This window comes from Schistocerca serialis, chromosome 1, assembly GCF_023864345.2.
Source record: "Schistocerca serialis cubense isolate TAMUIC-IGC-003099 chromosome 1, iqSchSeri2.2, whole genome shotgun sequence".
In the NCBI taxonomy this organism is placed as follows: domain Eukaryota; kingdom Metazoa; phylum Arthropoda; class Insecta; order Orthoptera; family Acrididae; genus Schistocerca; species Schistocerca serialis.
Genome location: NC_064638.1, coordinates 77,929,795 through 77,955,858, shown reverse-complemented (window position 1 = coordinate 77,955,858; position 26,064 = coordinate 77,929,795). Strand labels below are relative to the sequence as shown.

The window sequence follows — 26,064 nt, the reverse complement described above, 5'->3', positions numbered from 1 at the left end:
TTTAATTTTATTGCTGCAACAATTCCTTTATCACTGATATGATTCTTGGATGTATAAAAGTAAGTAAAGAAATATATAAAACCAGCCTTTTGGAATACTCTACGTTTGTCTAAACAGCTGCTTTCCACATCCATGAATTTCATTCTGTCCTGGCTGTACATTTGTGTTCATGATAAATGTTCTTTCAGTGGTAAGTGCTGTATTTCACTGACAACATTGCTCCTGGATTTGAACTTGATCGTGGTCCTCATGTGACAATACGGCAGCTTGCAGTGATACTTTGAAGATGTCTGACTGTTAGAGGTTGCTTCTGAAAGATCTGCAGTATGTCATTTGACTTCCACTGATTATTTTAAATAAATTTTATAGCAAAAAAATTCAACAAAATCAACTTTGCAATTTTGCCTACCTCCTTAACAACAGCTCTCTAAATGTGATTGTGATTATTTACTTAATTTATGTGTAAAGAAAAATAGATTATTTCATAAGTGTTCTGTAACTTCATCTGTAATATTATAGCACACAACACTTATGAGCAACAGGCACAATGGAAAAATAATAGTAGTATGTACAATACTTCTCTAAGCAAAACTGTTACAAAGGCTCTTACTGAATACATTCTTCTATCATCTTCACAGGAAGAAACACTCTCAGCATCATCAACGAGTTCAGTCATGCTATCATCCTCCTCTTCCTCCTCTTCTTCCTCGTCTTCCAAAATATCATCATCGTCATTCCCATAATCATCCGGGGGCTCCTGCTTTATTGTAGTTTCCTGTATTAATCAAGAAACAAGAGGAAAGAAAGAGGATTAATATCATAAATACAGTGCTAAACTATACACAATTCTGCAAGCTCTTTTTTTCCCCATATCATTTTAATAGTTTATTTCTTTTTGCTTATGACTAATTAACTCCAATATAAAATATTTATCAGTGGATATGCAATTATGTTAACTGCAGCTATGCTGATGAATTTAAATTCAATTTTATTTGCCCTGTACATTTAGTCCCCTGTGTCTCATTAACTACATGATTTACACAATGTCTGTGTTTATACAGTGTTTGTAAATTACCTTATAACGCACAATGCATGCATGTCTGAAGGAACACAGCACCCCCCCCCCCCCCCAAAATTGGTATATATGCCTAAATGGGCTAGTAACAAAAATTAAAAAAAAAAAAAAATCTGTCTTCACGTGGGGGAGTGAAAAGTGCAAGCATAGGGTATATGGACAACATGACATGCATATAGACATTTGGATGGGTCAAGAAGATGTGTACGGGTGGCTGAAATGGTAAAGGTCACCGTTCGTGAAAAGTAGGACTTCTATGTTGAGAGTTCCGCTCTGGCACAAATTTGTGTGTGTCACTAATAAAATTTACAGCTAATGTCAATAAGTATTCTCAGTTTTCAAATCCACTTCTTAAGATTAACTACTTGGGCATTACATAGTAGATTTTTGGTTTACTGGGAAGAATAAACGAAATGGCAGTTTATTTTTAAATGAACTGATATATGACAAGTCTGGACACGCTATATACTGTCAAACACTAGTCATTAATGTAATACTCCTGTTAACATAACAAGCAATTACCTAAAGTGACAGAAAGAATGTGTCGAACAACCTATTTCCACTGTTTGAAAGAATTAACAGACGTGCTACTTTTTTTGTAAATGTGAGCATTTTGCACACTTTAGCCCCTCTAAAAGTAAGTTGAGCATAACATTTAGCATCTAATTTGTTTTCTCGTCTTAATATCACTAAAAATATTTTTGATGCATTTCCATCAAAAGTCATAGCAATTTTGTACTAAGCAGTGTGGCTATTAGCATGATTTCCATTTCCACCACCTTCAACCTATTACCCAGAACCTATCCCCCTATATAAAAGATACCAACCATTTCCTCAACCGACTCTCCACAGTCCCTGTCCCTTTACCACATGGTGCCCTGCTCGTCACTATTGATGTCACCTCCCTGTACACTAACATTCCTAATGCCCACGGCCTTACGGCTATCAAACACTACCTTTCCAGACGCCCTATGGATTCCAATCCAACAACCTCCTTCCTCGTCTCCATGACCAACTATATCCTTCCCACCCCTCCTACCGTGGTATTCCGCCGTCCACCGAACCTACACAATATGCTCGTCCATCCTTACACAATCCCTGCTCCCAATCCCTTACCTCATGGCTCATACCCCTGTAATAGGTCTAAATGTAAGACCTGTCCCATACATCCTCCTACCACCACCTACTCCAGTTCGGTCACTAACATCACCTATCCCATCAAAGGCAGGGCTACCTGTGAAACCAGTCATGTGATTTACAAGCTAAGCTGCAACCACTGTGCTGCATTCTATGTAGGCATGAAAACCAATGAGCTGTCTGTCTGCATGAACGGCCACCAACAAACTGCTGAGCACGCTGCCAAACATGATATCCCTCATCTCAATAACTGCTTCACAGCCTGTGCCATATGGATCCTTCCCACCAACACCAGCTTTTCTGAATTGCGCAGTGGGGACTTTCCCTGCAATACATCCTACGCTCCCGTAACCTTCCTGGCCTCAATCTTCGTTAATCACTGTCCTCACCCATCCAGCCTCCTCCCTGTTCCCATTCCAGCGCTACACAGCCGTCATTTCACTGCCACACCCAGTCTTTTGATTTCTTTTTATTTCTCTATTCTACTACTTACCCTCTCCCCCCTCCGCACCTTCTCTCCTGCCCTCCATCTAAACTGCAACACTTGACTGTCCACCACTCCCACCATACTATCCCTCCCCCTCCCCGCCCCAGCCTCCTCCTTACCCCCACCCAGTCGCCACTCCCATCATGCACTGGTGCTGCAGTTCACAGTGTGGTTTCAGCTCTCTGAGACTGCACACATGTGTGCAGGTTGTGTTTGTGTGTGTGTGTGTGTGTGTGTGTGTGTGTGTGTGTGTGTGTGAGTGTGTGTGTGTGTACTGCTGACAAAGGTCTTAATGGCTGAAAGCTTTAATTGTGTGAATCTTTTTGTTGCGCCTATCGCGACTCAGCATCTCCGCTATATGGTGAGTAGCAACTTTCCTTCTCTGCTATTGTTTCAAACATAGAAACTATATATCAATAAACTAAAAACCTTGTCTAAATCTGATGTGCCATCAATCACTCTCTCTCATTCACACACACAGTATTTAAACCTATTAATTCAATACTTGTACAAATATTTATCTTTATGAAGCTTTGTTTGCAGTGCTACTGGTTTGACTAAGTAGCCCGGCAGCGCTGTTGCCAGTCTCAAGCCAGTGTAAAGGAAGAGGTGAGAGGGGCATCTAGAGATGCCACACAAGAGTAAACAGAACATATCTTGAGCCACTTCTGGGACTAACTACTTCGACTGAAATCCTGCCAACACCCTTGTTTGGCCTCCAACAGATATTAACTGATTCAGCATGGTGCAAAGTTGGTTAATTGCGCCCTACAACAGTAAACAGTCCAAAGCTGTCATAGAACTGCAGTGAGCTAACAGATTCTGGGGCATTCCCACATACAAATGTCATACTCTGCTACTGTCAACATTACATTACTCGCCAAAAATGGAAAACTGAAATACCTTATAGACACCCTGAGCAAACAGCATATCATTACAATAGCATTGTAAGAGACCAGGCATACGGATGAAATAGCTTTTAATTCAGGAAAGTATTGGATTTTGGCAGGAAAGCCAAGCAAAGAATATGAAAATACAAGTGAGAATATGCTTCTATAATCCATAAACAAATCCGGAGCTATTACTGACTGTAGTTCCAAGAACTGTAGACTCTTCACAGTCTCCTTTAGAGGAGCAAACAATGCAAATGCCCCCACCAAGTGACTAACACAACAGCCCAAGGGAAGTTAGAAATGTTACCACACCAAAAGAGCTGCTGTAAAGTGTTCCAGACAAAACTATTATCATACATCTTCGAGATTCCAATGCTCAACTTGGTAAAGTCAGAAAATTTTAGAATATCAACATAAACTTTTACAGAAAATTCAAAATTAACTTCAGCAGATTTGGTCCCCCAAACCTTAACCCTAAGAACAAGGAAAGAAAGGTAGCATATGTTGAGGTGGAAAACATTCAGATACTGACCAAGAACATTCGCGCAAGTGCTCCTACACTGTAAAAACACTACCTGAGATATTCAACAACAATCAGAAATAACCAAATTCAGACTCAGAAGAACCTACTGTGCAGTAGGTTGGGAGCAGCATAAATAACTCTAAGATTAATTAAGTTCACGGGGATGATGGGCACAATGCAGTACTCTTTAAATATGCAAATGAGAAAGCAGTCACTGAACAGGGACGTAATATAAATAAAATGTGAGAAGAGGAGCAACTTGCAAAGGATGGATGTCAACACTAAGATATCTTCTTCACAAAAAAGGCAATAAGTCATAATATCTACAAGTATATAAATACTCAACAAACCACTGTGAACTGCATCACGTTCTCACTGCACCCTATATTAGGGTCTCTTCTTGTTCAAGTCATATATGGAGCATGGACAGAAAATTGCTTAAATGTCTCTCTCTGCACTGATCTACTCTTATCTTCACAGTACCTATAGAAATGTTACATATGATGCTGTAACACATTCACAGATTCTCACTAATACAAGTTCTTGAAACTTTATAAATAGGTTTTGATGGGATAATTAACGTCTATCTTTAAATGTCTGCCAATTCAGGTTTCTTCACCATTTCCATTATGCTTTCCCATGGGTTGAACAGACCTGTGACCATTCATACTGCCAGTATCTGTATATGATCAATGTCTCCAGTTGGTCCCGCTTGCACATGTTTCACAAAGGAAGGGCTGCCAGGTTTCTTTTTTGCAAGCAATTTATTTGTAAACTAATCTTATTTTCTCAGTATCCTACCAATGAACCAGAGTCTACCACCTATTTTCTTACATCTGAGATTACGTGATCGTTTCATTTCATAACCGACAAACTGTTACTCCAAGATATTTGTATGAGTTGACCAATTCCAATCCAATGGTCTCCTTGATATTGTAGTCACAGGACACTATGTTTTTTTCCATTACCCTAGTGCACATTTTACCTAACTGAAAATTTACTGCAAGTTGCAACCTTCGCACTTCGCTGAATTATTATCGAGATCTTCCTGTACATTTACACAGCATTATTCAGATCGTACTTCATTACAGGTAACTGCATCATATTGCTGGCCAGTTTGTTAATAAACAAAATGAGCAGCAAGGATCCTAACACACTTCACTATGGCACCCCTGAAGCTATTTTTACATCTGTCAATGACTCCACGTAAGACAACATGTTCCATCCTCCCTACCAAGATATCCCTCAACCCCAATCATAAATTTCATTTGATACCCCCTATGGTCATACTCTAATTAATAAACATTAATTAATGTGGTACTAAATCAAAAGCTTCTCTGAAGTCAAGACATACAGCATCTACCTGATTGTCTTGATCCACTGTTTCCAGAATATCATCTGAGAAAAGTTTGCATTACATTACAGAATACATGCTGTTTTGCATGGAGGACGTCATACCCCTTTCCACCCTGAACACCTTTTTTTTGAAAATGGTGAGTAGAGTTGAATTCTCTGTACACTTGGGCATCATAGACACTGTGAAAATAATAAAAAAACTCTTCCATAAAAATTGCAGCAGGAAAACAACTAGCACAATCGTGAGGGTCAGGTTTTATTTCACCTAAATTCTTCTCCGACTTCCTGCTGTTTGTTTGATATTATAAGTTTACCTGGGGAACAATTATGAATCAAAAATTATTCTTTCATTACTTTTATTTATTAGTTATTACAAAAAATGTTACATAGATTACAAATCATATTCTGTGGCAAAAAAATTAATAATAAATTTTTTTTATATAGTTTGTAACACAAAGTCATGGTTCAGACTGCTTCACTTTTCGTGAAATAATTTGAAACAATCCTTTCCTTTTGCAAGACATAAGTACTGATTGCATTTTATGCACTTTGTCTTTGTTCTGGAACTGCAGCGCTCATACTGACATGTTCGTGGTGACAAAACCTGGTTTCGGATGGGGTTTGTAAACTTCTGCCTTTGTGGAGGTACTTAACGTATCATCTAACGGTGTTTCAGACTCTTCAGCTTTCTTCTTTCTGTCTGGACATGACAGAAGAGCCTCAGCTACAGACATTCTAAATTTCAATAAATGCATAATGTTCTTTCTGGCAGTCTGGTTTTCACGACAGTGCTCTCTGTAGAGAAACCAGCAGTTGACCACTGAAAGGTCTATGAAATGCAGCAAGCACTTGAGTTTCCATTTTCTGGTTCTGAACCACGTTTGGTAACACTCAACCTGCTGGTCATGAATGTCTAACGCCACCCATATTGGCATTGTATTGCTGAATTACAAAAGGGCAATCTACATCAAGATAGTGACCCTCCTTCTTACACCACCTTTGAACTTTACATTTTGGCTCAATACCAGCACAAGTGGATGCTATCACGACCCTCTGACTGTCCTGCCACTCAGTAATTACTACAGCTTCATCTGCTCTAACATATGAAAGACACTCTCCTGTTTTCATTCTTCCCTCTTTCAAATTAACATTCTTAATTCTGTTTACCATTATTGTGCCAGTAGCATCAATTCCTTTCTCCTTAAGCTTTGCTAAGGGAGGAATTGTGGTAAAGTACCTATCAAAATAAACAAAACTTCCTTGTGGGAGAGTCTGTGTTAGTCATAAAATAACAGAAGGGCCTAGTCCTAATGACTTATCACCCAGAGGTGTAGTAGCCACCTGATAAATTTCAAAATCCAACACTATACCTGATGCTGAGGTCATGATAAAAGTTTTTAAGACCTACAGGCCTTGGTTTTCCTTTAACATATTGTTTCAGTTTGCAACACCCAGTAAAAGGGATCATTTGCTCATCATCAATACTGTAGTAGTTAAAGCTACGAGGCAAACTGTGACATCTTCTTCTTACTGTGTCGATCACTGTCTGAACTTTCCACAGTCTATTTGTTTAAGCCTCTTCAGGTGGTTTTATAGTATCAACAAAGTGCACATTATTCCTGAGTGCAAGGAACAGGTCTCTAGACATAGTGTCACTAATATCTGATAAAGAAATAGATTTCTTCCAGTACATGAGTAGCCTAGGATACCTTATGCACCCTATCACTAAATTTATCCCAAAGAACACCTTCACTTCATGAGCTGTAGTCCCTAGGAATTTCCTCGTCTTTGCAACACTATACGTATTTGTATATTTCGCTGCCTCTTCAAAAAACTTTTCACTGAAATATTGACAGAAATATTCAGCCGGAGTTCCAATTGGTGATGGACTCTAGAATTAAAAAAGAAGATATTTTAGTAAGAAAATGGGAATAATACACGAAATAGGTAACTCAGATCGCACCTCTTTGTCACCGACCTCAACAATTAATGTTTGGTGGATGAAAGTTTGGAACAAAATTTGGTCTCTGAAAAGCAGTGGTCTGACACCTTCTGTGACACTGTGTGAACTCCTGCACTCTTCAGGAACTTCTTCGGCACTCAAATCATCATCAGACGACTCGTCTGCCTGCTGAATATTTGAAGGAGAAGGAACAAACTCGTTGTCTTCATCTCACAAAATGCCACTCAAATCCGAATCCTGATAAACCTGCATACCATAATTGGAATGGTTCAAATGGCTCTGAGCACTATGGGACTTAACATCTATGGTCATCAGTCCCCTAGAACTTAGAACTACTTAAACCTAACTAACCTAAGGACATCACACATATACATGCCCGAGGCAGGATTTGAACCTGCAACCGTAGCAGTCACGCGGTTCCAGATTGGTTGGTTGGTTGGTTTGGGGAAGGAGACCAGACAGCGTGGTCATCGGTCTCATCGGATTAGGGAAGGATTGGGAAGGAAGTCGGCCGTGCCCTTTCAGAGGAACCATCCCAGCATTTGCCTGGAGTGATTTAGGGAAATCACGGAAAACCTAAATCAGGATGGCCGGACGCGGGATTGAACCGTCGTCCTCCCGGCGATTCCAGAGTGAAGCGCCTAGAACCGCACGGCCACACTGGCCGGCCATAACGGGAATGTCCATAAAAACTTCCCCATTCAAAACTGTATGAAAAGCAGTAATATAGGGAGGCCAATGAGACAATCAAAAACACCCATTCGATGATGAAGTTACGCAGTCAACAACTAACACGCACAATCGTGCTAGTACAAATTTAATGCACAATTACTGTACAAAGATATGAAGTTACTAATAATCGTCAATATCAAAACGTACACACAATTACAAATAACCAGATCCAGCAAATCACCGAAACAATTCAATTTAACTTAATTATGAGCTACTAACCAGGCGCTGGCATAATGCTCATTTCTCGATCAACTTAAACAACATGTGCTGCAATCTGTTGGCGCCAAATGACAACATAAACATGAGAAATGCATAGCGCACAACCTGCACGATCGTTGCAGGTCAGTTGGAAGCAAGGCAAGAGATTCAGTTTGTCGTAAAAAAATAAAAACCGAACCCGCACAATCGTGTGGGATCGGGTGGAAACGGATACTTTTCAAGGTAGGTCATTACATTTAATTCAACATGTTCTTATACTCAACAGAAGGATGTCAATTATATTGGGTGGTCATTTTGGAGATCGCCCTCTTGTAGAGGGGTGTGATCTATACCTTCTTCTGACTAATGGGCATGGCATGTATAGTTAAGAGAATGGGCTAACTCAATTACAAATTCTGTAGACAGTAGTTCCATTGAGCCTTATAGCTTTGCTCAATTTCAGCAATCTCTCAACACCACTAATACTAATTTTTGTGCAATTCATCTTTGCAGTGGTGCAAGAATTAAACTGGAGCAGTGCAGCTGGACTTCCCTTAAAAAAAGGAACATTTTACAACAGAGTTCAGCACTTCAGATTTATCTCTGTTGCCCTAAATTTTAGGTTCTGCATCGCTCGTAAGTGCTGGGCAGTAACTTCGATGCCACTGCCAGCCTTTGCACAAGACCAAATTTCTCTGGGTTGCATGAGAGATTTTTTGATAAGACTATGCTACAATGGTCATTGAAGGTTTCACATGTTTCTCTCTTGACAGTCAAATGCATTTTATTCAGCACCTTCATGTCTACGGTCTTACACTTTGTTTTACACATACAGAGTGGGTTCCATAAGTAATGCAATGAAATTCATTAAAAAAATAATTTATTGAACAAAGTCATACAATTAGTCAAAAATTTCTGAAAGAGCACCATCCTGCATCAATACACTTCTGGATGTGGTGTTTCAAGGCCTGGAAAGACTCTTGGAAGACCTTCTCTGGGATGTCCTTTAGAGCCAATGAAAACGAGCCTGGATGTATTCAATCATGTCCCAATGTTGTTTTTTCAGGCCTCCTTTTATGCAAGGAATCTCCTAGGGGAGTCAGATCAGGACTGTAGGGAAGGTGAGAAAGCAGTAAGGTGCGGATCCTGGCCAAAATCATTGACAACGAAGACACAGTGGCTGGGACATTGTCATGATTCAGCTTACTATCTTATCTGACATTGCTTCAGCAATAACAATCCTTTTCAGACTTCTGAGCACTCCAAGTAGCAAGTTGCTTTCACAGTAATCCCAGTAGCTATGAATTCATGGTGGACACCACCTATGATGTCAAAAAAGGACACTGAGCATGGTTTTGATTCTGGACTTGCATATGCATGCCTTCTTGGAGTGGGGTGGTGATGGGGTGTGTCAATCTGAACTTGTGTCTTTTTATTTCCGGGTCGCAATCAAGAATTCATGACTCATCACCGATGATAACTGAATTTAAAAAATTACGACAATTTTCACACATTTACAAGAGTTATTGGCACTGGAGCACTCTCATGTCCTTTTGTTTGTGGGTCAGCACTTTTGGAACCACCTTGGCACACACTCTTTTCATGTTCAAACCTTTGGTTTCACAGCGATAAGCAGTTGGTTTCATTGTGTTTAGAGTTTCTGCCATCACTGAAGGCTTGACCATAGGTCAGAAATCAAATAATCATGCACTCAGCTCATACTTTCATTGATTCAGGAGGCTGATGGACGTCCACTGCGGGCTTCAGCAGTGACCTCCCCATGGCCCTCCTTGCCAGTGGAGAACTTGTAATTTGGACAAGCAATCATTCCCAAAGGCCTCCTGAATTATTGGAAATGTTTCAGTGACGGACTTCCCAAGTTTAGCACAAAATCTGATAGCGCACAACTGCTTCAATCTATTGCACTGTTTTACATAATCTCAAAATAGGGTTCACAGGAACACATGTCCAGACTCTCCAGCAGCTTAAGAGGCAACTGAGACCAGATGCACTGTGACGCTAACACCATTCTCCACCTAGTCCATTAGGTTAGAACACACTGTGGTGTATCATATTGTTAGGAAAAAAATTGGTTGCATTACTTATGGAATCCACCTTGTATTAAGCAAAACTCATCTCTTTACAGATAGCGTAAACCATGCAGTGCTTTCCCATTGTGTGCTATTCTATTGGGTACGTATCTAAACCTGAGCCTCAGTTTCTCTACACACACACACACACACACACACACACACACACACACACACACACACACACACCTGCACAAAGCTAAATGTTTTGAGTCCTCCCTTGAGATAGCACCCTACTGCCTATTTATCCTAGTTATCTACTTTAAGAGGATAATTTTCCAGATTAAGGACATATAACAATTTCAACCCTGTGGCAGATGGATCTCTTATCATTTCTGGGGACAATGTTACAAATTGTGAGTTATGTTCAAATTCCACAAGCAAGGCAGGTATAGTCTCTACTTTCTCTGCCAGTCAGAATGATCCCAATATGACTTCCAAATACAGATGACAGGCACGATTCCTTAAAATGTACATTATAAAACGCAGCTGGTTGGACCTTGCTTGCATGGCTGCTGGAAGAATGAGGCTCCCTAGCATATACAATGAGTGCACAAGGTGATCCTTCTTATCACCTACAACCATTTCCCCTAAAGGGTGCCATTTTTTGCCATACATTTGAACTGCTAGCAATTAATTGAGCCCAGAGAGGGGCAGGATGACACCGATAGCTCAGAGATTTAGTGAATCGAGTTGCTGATATGAACCATGTTGTTCTCTACACTGTTTAGTACTCAAAGGATCCATCTTGGTTCTATCTATTCGGGTGGCTGTTCCAACAAGTGAACAGAAATAACACACTGCAAGTGGTTACTACACTGCTGGTCTACTTATACTTCTCACTGCTTTGAGCCCTCAAGAGCTGGAGAACAAAATGATAGGTTGATTGCACTGCAAACTGAAGTGTGCAGCAAGCCATAAATACTAAGAGCATAATTTCCAAATTAAGGACATATAACTACTTCAACCCTGTGGCAAATGGAACCATAAAATGCTGTGTGTTCACTAAATGTGGCAAGGGAACTTCTGCCAGAATGTAAATAATTTAAGGGGAGTACATATGGCGAAATTGGTCAAAGAGTGACATTTTCTGATTATTATCGCTTAATAATTTTGATCTTTCTCAAATAAGTGCCTGTGTAGAAAAATCAGGCCATTCTGCACTGACTTCCGTAAGTATCTCTACCTCCGGAACTATTCACTCTAGAAGGCTGTGGTTCTCAGCTGTTTAATCCTCGAATTCATGTTAATGTTTGTGCTACGATGTTGGATGCAGTGTATAAACAGAAATTGTGATATTGCACACGCATTTTGTGGAGTTACTTTAAGGATGTAGTGTTTTATAGGTTTTGAACTGTCACTACGGTGGTTTGGTGCATTATTACACGTTCTTATACCTCTTTTCAACATGATGAAAAGAAATGGTTGTTTTAAGAAGCAATGTTTCCATGGAAATCAACATACATCTGAATCACAGAGACATGATAAGAACACGCCCACTAGTACTTCGAAGAAAAAACTTGAAAACTAGGCGGATTTCTTTATTCACAAAGAAGGTCATGTAAATAATTTACGTTGCTTTATTCAATTTGTGTGTGTGTGTGTGTGTGTGTGTGTGAGGATAAGTTTTACAAGATGCTGTCTCATCTAAGGTTTGTGGTGGGCAAATTAACATCTGTGAGGACACATCTGCAAGGACTAGACTTGCTAACAAACTTGTTATTCAGTGCAAAGTTTGCAGGCACTTTACTTCATTTTGGACTTCTCAAAAGTGCATGAATGATTTATTTGAGAGCAATGTTAAGATTCTTGTATCGAATGAGGTGGTTACGTAAAGGACTGACTACAGTTCAAATATTATGTGCAAATCTAAACTTGACAAATCCACCAATCAGATCCACCAAAGTATATCATAACATCTGCAGTGATGGAAGCTATTAAACCAATATACAAAGTGGTAGCTCATCCTGACCTCATTTCCAAATGTGTCTATGGTCGAACGCAAAACTCAAATGAATCTTTCAATAATGCCATTTGGACCCGCATACCAAACAATGTCTTTGTACGAATGAAAACTATGTTTGGGTTTTTGTGATGCTGTGATAATATTTAATGATGGTAATAAGAGAAGAATTAAGGTACTAGATTGCAATTTGGTATCACTCCTGGAGCCAACACACTGCAAGCCTTCCAGCAAATGGATTGGTTTAGGATAATGAAAGCCCAGGGTGCAGCAGAGGAAATGACTAAAGCAGCAAGAGGCAGGAAAAGAAAGTAGCTTTTAGGTTTGCAGGATGATCAAGAACAGAATCCAGATGATGATGATTATGGGCATGGCTGATTCTAGGAGCTGGCATGCCTCCACATGCGAGTTAATATCAAATGAAAAGTTTAGCCTTGATTTCCTGAAAATTACCTTTTTTTAAGTTTGGCCCATTACCTCATGAATTATTAAAGACAAGTATATCTAATTTTACACTATGTTACCTCTTACAAGGGAACCTCCCCATCGCACCCCCCTCAGATTTAGTTATAAGTTGGCACAGTGGATAGGCCTTGATAAACTGAACACAGATCAATTGAGAAAACAGGAAGAAGTTGTGTGGAACTGTGAAAAAATAAGCAAAATATACAAACTGAGTAGTCCATGCGCCACATAAGCAACATCATGGAAAAAGTGTGCTTAGAAGCGCCGTGGTCCCGTGAGCAGCTGCTGCACGAGAGATCCTTGGTTCAAGTCTTCCCTCGACTGAAAATTTTACTTACTTTATTTTTGCATAGTTATTATCTGTCCGTTCATTCATTGATATCTCTGTTCACTGTAATAAGTTTAGTGTCTGTGTTTTGCGACCGCACCGCAAAACCGTGCGATTAGTAGACGAAAGGACGTGCCTCTCCAATGGGAACAGAAAACATTTGATCGTAAGGTCATAGGTCAACCGATTCCTCCACAGGAAAACACATCTGATATATTCTATACGACACTGGTGACGGCATGTGCGTCACATGACAGGAATATGTTGTCGACCCACCTAACTTGTACACTTGGCGAATGGGTAAAAAGATTCTTCTACCTTGCCCGATTTAAGTTTTCTTGTGGATGTGATAATCACTCCCAAAAAAGTGATGAAAACATAAGAGTTTGTCACATAAACGGAAAATAAAAAATTAAAATTTACACCCGATGGAAGATTTGAACCTAGGACCTTTCGTTACGCAGCTGCTCACGTTACCACGAGACCACGGCGCTCCTGCGTTCCTATTGTCTTTATTGTTGCTTATCTTCCCTTGAACTACTCAGTTTGTATATTTTGCTTATTTTTTCACAGTTCTACACAACTTCTTCCTGTTTTCTCAGTTGATCTGTGTTCAGTTTTTCAAGGCCTATCCACTGTGCCAACTTATAACTAAATCTGAGGGGGGTGCGATGGGGAGGTTCCCTTGTTAGTATACTGCTCCTGCTGAACCACCAAAACTTTCTATCTATAATGGTTTTTTACTTACAGAAGCAAAAGCAGATTTAAGAAAAAAATTGAACATAAATTTAAAAAAAATAATAACTAGTTCTTTGTCTATATATTATGATTCTGGTTCAGTAATCAGAAAAATTTCAGATCTCTGTCAACAGTTCTGAGATAATGTGTTATAAATATTGCAAATTTAGCACTGTAGGTATAGGACGTATGTACTCCCCTTACGAGTTACATACCAATTTTTCTCCTTCCTGGCACTTTTCATATTTATGGTATTTTGTCTACAGCTAATCAACAATTCATACTATGTTCCCTGTATATTCTATCTAATGTATCAATGACAATGAAAACAATCATTTTTGACAAAATAATGTAACTGGATAGATAAAAAAATCTACACACCAAGCAGTGACAGAACACACGTCCCACTACACACCACACACCTTGCTTGTCACCAATTATGCCACCTTCCTCTATACCAACATCCCCCACATACATGACCTGTCTGCCGCTGAACATTTTCTAAGTCACCAACCACCTGATTCCAAACCTATGACATCCTTCCTACTCACCTTAATCAATTTTATACTTACCAACAACTACTTCACTTTTGAGGGGCAGACATACAAGCAGATCAGGGGTGCTGCCGTGAGAACCAGGATGTCCTAAACTACTCTTTTCATGGATTGCTTGGAGGGGCTTTCCTGAAATCCATATGTCTTCAGCTCCTAGTTTGGTTTAGTTACATTGATGACATATTTACCATATGGACTCATGGTGAAACTGACGTGTTAAAATTCCTAGATTCTCTGAATACCTTCTCCCAATTAAATTTCACATGGTCCTATTCCAAATCCCGTGACACTTTCCTTGATATTGATCTCATCCTCTTCAAAGACCAGCTGTCCACATTAAACCTACTAAAAAACAACAGTACTTACATTCTGACAGCTGCCATCCACTCCATGTCAAACATTCCCTCCCATAGCCTTGGCATTCAAGGCAAACTTATTTATTTGGATGCATGCTTTTTACGGCAATGCATCACCACTCTCATGTCAGCCTTCACTGGACGTAATTGCCATACCAGCGTAGTTCAAAAGCGGATTTCCCAGGCCATCACATCCAATCCTGCTACTGTTGATCCCTCCGGAAAACAAGTTCAGAACACACCCCTGGTCAGTCGGTATTATCCGGGCTCTAATGTATTAATCAGCTACTTTGACAAGGCCATGACTTCCTAAAATCATGCCCTGAAATTAGATCCATTTTGTCTGAGATTCTGCCCACCACACCTATAATAGATTTTCATTGCCCATCCAATCTGCAATATTCTTGTCAGACCCTATGCTGCTCCTCCATCCATCTCCCTACATAATGGCTCCTGCCCCTGTAACCATTCCTGCTGCAAGACTTGCCCTATGCACACTCCTACCACTACCTATATCAGCCTTGTAACTCGCAAAACATAGACTATCAACGGGAGAGCCACCTGTGAAATGACACGACATATATCAGCTGTGTAAACACTGTTTGGCCTTCTACATCAGCATAACTACCACCAAATTATTGGTTAGCATGAATGGGTACAGGCAGAGCGTCGATCTGGCAACATGTAATATCCAGTTGCAGTACGAGGGCTGTTCAAAAAGTAAGGTGACTTTACAAATTGCGCAGGCAACATATATTCGATTATCAATCTTTTTTTTTTTTGTGATGTTGGTACACATGTCCTGAACACATGTTCACAGTTTCAAGTGTACAGCATACTTCATTTATTTTTTTAAAGAAAGGTTAGACGTGTTTAAGTGGGCTCAGCGATTTTCAATTATTATAAAAAATGGAGCAAAGAATTTGAATCAAATTTTGCGTGAAAAATGGAGTCAAGTGCTCTAAAACACTTGAAATGTTGACAGTAACACACAGTGATTCTGCTATAAGTAAAAATATGTTTACAAGTGGTACAAGCTCTTCCAAGATGGCCGAGAAGATGCCAATGATGAACCTCGCTCTGCACGCCCTAGCACATCAACAGCAGATGATAACTTCGAAGCAGTGAAGAAAATTGTTTTGCAAAATAGTCAGATTACCATAAGAGAAGTTGCTGAGGATGTTGGCATATTGGTCGGCTCTTGTCATGCAATTCGTTTCAATGTTTTGGGGACGAGACATGTGTCAGCGAAGTTTGTTCCAAAACTTCTCAATTTTGATCAGAACTGTCACATGAGCATTGCTCAGGAGCTCTTGAATGATGTCAATGATGATCCTGATTTGCTCAAAAGGGTCATAGCTGGTGATGAAACATAGGTTTACAGTTATGATGTCAAAACCAAAGCCCTATCGTCCCAATGGAAGCATCCCGGAGAGCCAAGACCGAAAAAAGCACGCCAAGTTCAATAAAATGTCAAAATTAAGCTCACTGTTTTTTTTTTTCAATTACAGTGGTATAGTGCATTATGAATGTTTCTCTCAAGGTTGTACAGTCAATAAGGAGTAATACCTTGATGTTAGGCGCCGTTTGCGAGAAGCAATCTGCAAGAAACATCCGGAATTGTGGAAAAACAATTCATGGCTTTTGCATTACGACAATGCACCTGGTCATTCATTGTCACTTGTGAGACATTGTTTGGCCAAAACAATATGACTATCTTGTCCCATCCACCATATTCATCGGATTTGGCCTCCTGCGACTATTTCCTGTTCCCAAAACTGAAGAGACCTATGAAAATAAGAAGATTTTCAACGATTGAGGAAATAAAAACTGCATCACTGGAAGTACTAAAGGCTGCACCAAAAACTGCTTATGAGAAGTGCTTCAAGAATTGAAAGAAGCGTTGGCACAATGGAATTATATCTGAGGGGTATTACTTTGAAGGGGACAACATGAGTATTGTTGAATAAACAAATATTTTTTTTATAAACATATAAAGTAACCTTACTTTTTGAACACAACTCGTACATGCTCTACAACATGTCAATCGTGACCTCGATGCCAGTTTCACTACACGCACCATCTGGATTCTTCCCCCAGACACCAGTTTCTCATAACTTAGCAGCTAGGAACTTGGTTCTCACCACCCACCCAGCCTTAATTTACATTAATTTCTTCCATCTCAGCATTTCTTCACAGTAACTACCGCTTTCTTCACTCCGTTTTAGTTTTCTACATCTTTCATTTTCTTACCTGTCTATTTTTTGCCTACCCCTCCCATGTCTGTTATGTGCAATGCACTTAGCTTTTCATTCTTATTAACTCATGCACAATGTTTACATCTCTGTCTTGCATATTACCCCGTATTCCCTCTTTAAACTCCCATGCTCTCAAAGCTCGTCCGGTGCAGTCCCCAACAATCAGTCTTCCTTCTCATCCCATCTGGTAAGTCTCCCCTGACTTGCAGTTCTGAGTGACTTTCGCAAAATCTACCCCTTTCCCTTGACTCTCAGTCCTTTTCCTTCGCCCCTCTTCCTTCCCCATCAACCTTCTATCTGAAGGAAGAGCCACTGGCTGTGAAAGCTTGCCTAGTTAAATTTTTATATTTGTGTTCTGCCACTGCTTGGTCAGTAGATTTTTTTATCTACCCAGTTACATTACAGTGCCTCAATGTGATGACTGAAGATTTGTCCGTAAATCAAAATTATCATCCATTCGTTTATCTAAAGCAATAAACAATTTGAAGGGGGAGGGGGGGGGGGGGGTGCGGAGGGACAAAATCTGAATGAACAGACTGGGAACTGAGCCATGATGATCTCCAAATGGAAGTGTACTGTCATGACTACTGCATTTGGTCTATTACAAGGATTTTGGGCAGCTATTAGAGAGCCTCAATTCATTAAATTTTCCAATATGCTGTATGTTTTTGGGCAGTTCACTTCTGTGACTGATGACTGTATTCGAGTTCACTACATACTGGAAGCTACTTTCGCTTTTGCACACCTATTCATAGAGGAGTCTGGCTTCTAGATGAAACTGTGTACTGTTTCTTCCATGAGAATCTCCTTGTCTCTCAGTATGTGAAAACGAAATTCTCAATAAGGCCAGGGAACGAGAAAACATGCCATCCATCAGTCACACCAACAGATTCTATTAAATTAACCACTCTGTGGCTTTTAGCCATTCCAAGGTATCTCTGTTGCTTGTCTCGTAGATAACCGTATTTACTGGGGGCTCTTTATTGACTGAATGTTATTTTCATTTATTTTTTTTATTACTTAACCAAACAACATTTCACGTAATTGGTTTCAGTGTCTAGCAGTTGTTTCTACACTGCCAGGGGGGAAAAATGCAACACCCTCTGTTTACTGATAAGTGTAATGACGAATTACTGTAGGAGTATATAACAACAAATTCAGGAAAATGAAACAGAAGTCACAGGAAAGGATGTCCCAACAGTCGCACCAAATACGAAATGTGCCCCCTGTGGCGGCAAAGCATATAAAGTATCAAAAGGTGCCAATGGCATCCTGTGATAGATTTTCCCAAGCGCCCTGTGTATGTTTATTTTTTTTTAAATTTAGCAACGGTTCTTGCAGGGCTTAGAGAAAGAGTATGTTAAGTTTCAACATCACCAAGTCCCAGATACGTTCAACTGGAGAGAGATCTGATAACCTAACTGGCCACAGTGAAAACATGCTGTACAATATTTTGAAACATTTTGAAATCTACCATTTTCAGGTTGTTCAGTATTATGAGCAAAATGTAACGCGCCAGTCTGGTGTGGCAGTTGAAAATAGCAAAACGAAAGCCAAAGTTTTCAATTTGACGTTCAAGAAATCATTCACAACGGAGAATCATACAAATATACCATCATCTGAACATCGGACAGTTTCCCATAAGGACCATATAGTAATAATTATCCCTGGCATAGAGAAACAACTGAAAGATTTGAAAGCAAATAAATCACCAGGTCCAGATGGAATCCCAATTTGGTTTTACAAGAAGTACTCTGTTTTACAAGGAGTACTCTATGGCATCATCCCTTACCTAGCCTGCATTTATCATGAATCTCTCATCCAGCACAAAGTCCCAAGTGACTGGAAAAAAGTACAGGTGACACCAGTATATAAGAAATGTAGAAGAGCAGACCTGCAAAATTACAGACCATTATCTCTAACTTTGGTTTGCTGCAGAACCCTTGATCATATTCTCAGTTCGAATATGATACACTTTCTTGAGACTGAGAAGCATATGTCCATGAATCAGCATGGTTTGAGAAAGCATTGTCATGCTAAACTCAGCTTGTCCTTTTCTCACACAATGTACTGTGAACTATGTATGAAGGTGTTCACACTGTGTCCCACTGCACACTGTTAATGAAGGTACAAGCATATGGAATAAGTTCACAGATATTTGAGTGGCTCAAATATTTCTCAAGTAATAGAACCCAGTACATTGTCCTCGACTGCGAGTGTTCATCAGAGACAATGGTATTGTCAGGAGTGCCCAGGGAAGTGCGATACAACCGCTGTTGTTCTCTGTATACACAAATGATTTGGCAAGTACGGTTGGCCCTTCCGATCTTTGATGTCATTACAAGGTGGATTCGCAGACAAGGAAAAAAAAATTCCCGGATTTACTCGTTAACAATACTCTTTGTCCCGGGTGAAAACACACTTTTTCCGTGTTAAGTGACAATATATTTTCCCTCAAAACTGCAAAACTTATCAATCCTTTGAATGGTTATTGTTTTATACACAGCGTAGAATTTCCCGGCACTTTAGAAAACGAAACTCAGGGAAAAAGACACGTTTTGGAAATATCTTTGATGTGCAGCAACATGTACGCTGCATATTTTCATATTACGAAAGTATACATTGGAATTCCACCAAACACCGCACGTTACTTTCCTAATCACCGAAATCGAAATTGTGATGTGCTTTTGTAAGCCACTCATAACTCATGTCATGTGATCTCGCCAGTCGATGACAGCGGATATTCAGAGCATAGGACATGTGATGTAGTCAGCCAACAGAAACATCACTGTTAAGTAGCATGAACACACAACAGGGAAGGTTAATAGTTTACATTAATATACATAGTGTATCTACAAGAAAGGCAAAGCTTTCACATATAATATTGGTCTCTAAGGTTAATAAGCTGCAAGAGCTAAGCTTTCGCATACAATGTTGATCTTTTCTGCACGTGTTACACTTTAAGATATATCACACAAATGTGCCAGTAAAATTTTTAATAATGACATAAATGTCTGATCTTCAGGGTTCAAAATTATTTTAAATGGCTAGTCATCAAAATGATGATTTTTAAATTAGAGTAAAACGCTCTTTAATTTAAGAAATTCATGGTACATTCTCGCACATAGTTCAACCTACGTGAAAGGATATTTACTCTGAAAGTAACTCTGTTCAAACTACCATTCGCAATATGACTTGTTAGAAACAGGTTTGTTTCAGCAGGTGCCAGATAACAGGTGACACCGCACTTCCACAGCTACCATGACGTAGGAAGCCTGTATGTACGTACGTGTAAAACATTGAAAGATCATACATTATGTCTTAAAAGAAACAAGACATCAGAGGATACTCCAAGAGCATCGGAATTTCGTGAACCATACTAAAATGTGCACATTTAAAGTGCATACTTAAAGTGCACATTCGTGTGTCCAGATTCTCAATGAAGTAGACCCCAACCTGATATGAAGCTTTTCAGTGTGGTTTTCGGGATGTAAATTTTCTTGGAGCACCAGTACTGTATTATATCATGTTTGGTTCTTTATTATGGCATTATTCCATACGTGCTTGAAAATGAAAATGTGTACCTGAAATGCAAGAGACAGTTGAAACTAGCCAATACTGTGGAATTAAACATTTAGTTTCAATTACATTGACTGTCTCTGCAGAAAAGGTTAATAAAAGTCAAATTTCCTTAGCAAACAGACAAAAATAACTTCATTGCTCTGCAAGGCGATTAATGCTTGGAAATAAAATAAAATCTGAAACTAGTAACATATTTTAGCCTTCCGTAATTATGTGAATGTATTTTAATTCACTTGATAGCTCCCGGCCACAGATCTCTCTCTTTTATTCATTTGACGTGAGAGTCAGCGAAAGGGAAACAGCAAAATCACTAAATGTAAACACGGGTCACGTGGAGACTACCCACTATTACTCAGACTGCTCTACGCCATCAGGCCCGGATCAACGATATTCGTTACCAGGTCAATACTAAAAAAAAAAAAAAAAATATATATATATATATATATATATATATATATATATATATATATATATATATATATATATATATATATAAAAAAATCTAATTTTCAAAAATATGTTCATCTTTTAGCGCACATCTTTCTGAAAAGTCTTAAAACATAAAACATGTATGTTCGAGGGAACTTAAGACATGCTATTTGGTCTTCAGTGTGCCAAAGTGCAGTGCCAAGCCTCTTCATAAAGCATTCTTCTGTCGCGCGTCACTATATTTCGCTCTGTGGAATGGAAACATGTGTCTTTTGTAATCGATACTATGAAACTATATTCAGAACAGTGGAAATTGAAATGTCCTGAGGTGCCACTCCTGCTCCCAGTCGGCGGGTTTGACAGTTTAATCTCTTAAAAAAATCTCGCAATTAATAGCAGATGGGATGATTTGTAATCGGGAGAACAAGAACTCTTCAGGAAATTTGCATTCTTTATTGTCGATTAGCTAATAACTTGCTGTTTTGTGTGACATAAAATTAAATATAGGATACAAAAAAGCAATAAAGACAATAGACAAGCAAGAAACACATTTCTTCAATCCCTAGCTACTAGCATTTTTTTTCTCCCTAATCTTGCTACAGCTTTACACGGCATACTTTCCTTTCTGCGAAAGAATCTATGACCTCATCAAAGTTCGCCAAATGTTTTGCTACATGAAAAATGTAAATGTCGTTATCTAATACTGAAAAAACTTTTAATACAAATAATGCCCAAGACTTGTGTGGTTTCTCAATATGATAACGTCTATTTTGTCACTGTCTGTTAGATAAAACAAAATAGGCTTTTCTAATATTGCAGCAATTTTGCAAGACACACCAAATAAACAAGACTGTTTTGGCATAAACGGACATTTTTATAACACAACAGAATATATTTCACGAAGTACCAATATCAAATGCCTATAGGGCCTACTACAAGCAAAAAGCTTTATGTTAGGAAATAGTTTCACATTTCATTCAGATGCGCCAGTTTCTCAAGCATGAGATCGAAAAGTATTATTACAAAATTTTTATATAAATTTGGAATCATCTTACTCTTCCATAATTTGTGTGATGTCCACGTTTCTCCTTCTTCCTTGTTCTAACAAACAATCTTATCACCAATTCTGTAACTATACCTGCCGTTGTCAAAAGTTCTTCGCCAATTAACTTCACTAACCCTGCCAGAATCACAGGTTTAGTTATCCTGGATTATTCTCCAGTTAGGCGTTGTTACATGTTCGTACAACACGTTTTCCGCGTTACTTCCAGGATAGAACTTAAGCGGCTGCTAGCCCAGGACTATACAACTGGTCCTTACTAGTGTAATGATCTGGCCTAAAATTTGTCAAAATTTCATTTTCTTTGATACACCGAGAAGATAATATGTAATCTTTCTCACCTGTTATTTCTGTTCATCATTTATTTTCATTCTGGTAGTTTGAATCTATGGATTTCGCTAGTAATTGTAACAACACTGATCATTCGGAAACCCAATCAACCACATAATCAAGACAGCAATTGGCATTCATTCGTTTGGCTTTACTCCACTCAGCACATATAGCCCCGTACCATTTCGTCTGCGGAACGTTTATTTCTAGATGTGACGAGGATTCTCCTGATAGAGACATCACGTACACTATGCACACATTCAAAAATCAACTTATGATTCATTCAGAAATCAAGTTAAAATGTGTTCAAAAATGTTCAAAAACCAATAGGGATGCGTTTCAAAATCATATAAACAATCGATAGACCAACTCTTGCGCTGGATGATAGGCGCTTTGTGAAACAAGTTTTTTTTCCCCCCTCAAGAATATGAATTTTGCACCCCCTTTTCCCAGTAACATCTAGCTGCTTGCTGCAACTGCTCGCACAGCCAACAGCCACATTCCTGTAGCCAGAAGCGGGAGAATCTACTTACTCAAAAGCGACTCAACTGTGCATGCGCTCGTAGCTGCTAAAACAAATCTAATGTAAACAGTTGTGACTTCACGCTCATCGGAGCGTGTGTCATCGTATATGGCGCATTTCCTTTGCAATTTAAGTTATTTTCTCTTTTTTCTCTCATTTATGTTTTATTGTTGAAGTATTATTCTGCAGTAGTGGGATACAGCAATATCCCTTTTTAGAGTATCGGTTCTTAGCAGTCAAAATTACAAAAATTTAACAGAAAACTAAAACAATGAAAAATTTCCAGAATTCTAAAACTTCCCAGATTTTTCCCAGTTTTCTCCTGGATGAAAAAATTCTCAGGTGTTTCCCGGATCTCCCGGATCGTATACACCCTGCATTAATATAGTCGCGCAGCACACAGTTCCAAATGGAAGCAAGCCTGAAGACATTTTTTATTTGGGAAGAGAGAGGTACAAATCTTCATCCAGCCATCACGATTTAGATCTGGTGTCAACTGGTAAATCACAATGCCTCATTCAACAAGGACACAGTCAATTTCCTGTCTTTGGTATGTCCACACATGCTGGTTACCACTACTCTCATTACTTCATTATTACAAGACAACAGTACAAAGCTCTGTTCTCAGATCATTCAAAGATGAAGAGGGAACTGATCATACCCCTGAAAACACGTTTGGTGCATCTGAAACTTATAAAGAGTCATAATGAGCCAAAAGCAGTTGCTACTTGTCAGCATTTCCGTGATCAACTAGTCTGTGTGGCAGACACTTATAATCACACACATTCACAGTTGTATTATTCAGTGTTTAAATCTGTGCACATTTGTTTGTACAAGAGCAGTAACATATCAGAGTATTTTCATGCTTACAGTCCTTTTCTCTTGTGCTTAGTTATCTGTGACAGTTCTTTTTTTGAAGATAATCAGCTGACACTGGGATATTTTTTTGCAAAAGTAACAAATAGTAGGAAGAATGAAAAATTTAGGTGATGCATCAGCTGAATGTTTTACAAGACAAGGACAGTTAGCTCAGAGATAACAGGAGAATAGCTGGAATCTCAAGAACGCGGAAAATTGGCACAGTGATGACTGTGTGGATGCAGAACTTTTAAATATATTTTGTGGTACTGCTGAATATGAAGATATGGGCAAATAATTGTGATTAAATGCACTAGCAGAAGTAAATAAATTGGGTGATACTTCACGTAAGGAACAACATGACATGCAGTAACATCTATTTACAAAACAAGAATGTTTGCATTTTCATCCTACTAGTAATACAACGAAGGATTTCTATAGATTACTACTCACAGATGTCACTTCAGTTTGCCGCTGATAACTGAGAGGAGAGGCAGATTTATTTCAACGACAAACAGTGTCAAGTTGCCACACAGAAAGAGACCTATCTTTAGCTGTATCATAAAGTATTTGGAAGGGGAATTTGTCATTTAGATAATGTATGAAACGAAAGGCATAAATATAGAATCAAGGTATACATACTGAACAATCAAGGTTGTTTTATAAATAAGTGCGCTGTGTACACAGGACTGTTGGATAATAGGAGTCAGGGAGAGAGCGGTGAATCACGCTGAAAACGCGGTTTCACATTTGATGGAAGAGAAGCTGAATGTTAGCCATCATATTTACTTGGATAGTCTGATTAAATTAGCTTCAGTGTTAGCTAAAAAACATCTGAATCTTAAAATGCATTCCACTAAGGTTAGATAGGAGGATTACCTATAAAGTAGTTTTATTTATACATTAAAATTGGAAAAACAACCGTTACTCTGTATTCATAAGGCATGATGACTGGAAAATGGGAGAATGGATGAGATGGGCTAGTTACTGACAACACACAAGGACAGAGACTGTCCAAATCAGTCTGCATTTTGATTAAAATGCAGTACAGTTACACATACTTAGTAAACATTTTTGTGTTAAAGAAAATTCATAACAGGTCCTCAGATTCTGTTCCGGCATATCTAAAATCTTTCAATTTTTTCACTAAGTACTGAAAGACTGTTAGAATGTATTTATTCTTCATCGATGATGCATACTTGATTCTTGTTTGAGCTGCATTTTGTGTGTACAGTGGAACCTTGCATAGTCAGCATAATTTGTTCCAGAATCTTACTCTTACCAAGGTATTCCATGCAATAGAAGTACTCAAAGTTTTATCTTATCTTATCCGTGCCATTTATTCAAAGAAAATTATACATACAGTGTTATGTACTTTATTATTCACTATACATAACTAATTCTTTTTTACTAGGAAGCTATGCATAGTCATTTGTTTCTGCTGACACTTCAACACTTGTGAAAGTGTGACACAGCATCATCATCAAATACATTTGTAGCGCATGTAGCCATTGCTTTATTGGGGTGATGATTTTCAATGTACAATGTATCCAACTCCCATGCTCACAGCATTTCTCTTACACACTACAATCCCATAAGCTCTTCGGTGATCATTTCTTAGCTATGATTTCCACAAGCTCATTGATATCATTGTTATCCACTTCTAATCCCATGCTCTTGGCCAAAGACACAATCTCGTTGAGTACAGGCTCTGCAGGTACTTAGTCAAATGCCTCAGAGTCACATTAGACATGCCAAGAGATGAAAACGTGCAGTTGAAATTCAGTGAAAAGTTGAAACTTGCCAATAGTGCGGAATGAAACATTTCAATTCTAATAAATTGACTGTCTCTGGGGAAAAGATGAATAAAAGCCACATTTATTTAGCAAGCCGACAAAAATAACTTCATTGTTCTACAAGGTGACTGACTGCCAAAAATGTGGGAATAAAATAAAATCAGAAAACAAACTAATAACATATGTTAGCCTTCCTTATTTGTGTGAATGTATTTTAACTCACTTAATAGCTCTCAACCACAGAAATCCATTTTGTTTTCATTTGATGTGAGAAGCGTAAACGAAGAGGAAACAGCAAAATCACTAACTGTAAATACGGCTTACATGGACATTAACTCCCTCTCCACTACAACCCACACTGCTATGCGCA

The 26,064-nt window shown here is 38.9% G+C and overlaps 1 protein-coding gene across 3 annotated transcripts in view; it reads right to left on the bottom strand.

Moving 5' to 3' along the window:
• Window positions 1–26,064, bottom strand: part of LOC126462149 (zinc finger protein 808-like) — a 158,067-nt gene that overhangs the window by 120,868 nt on the left and 11,135 nt on the right. For all 3 annotated transcript variants that reach the window (XR_007585953.1, XM_050096052.1, XM_050096053.1), the window contains one exon: window positions 611–775. Coding sequence is in view for 2 of the 3 variants with exons in the window: in XM_050096052.1 (XP_049952009.1) it covers window positions 611–775 (165 nt within the window). In the remaining variant the exon portion in view is untranslated. The remainder of the gene's footprint in view (window positions 1–610; window positions 776–26,064) is intronic.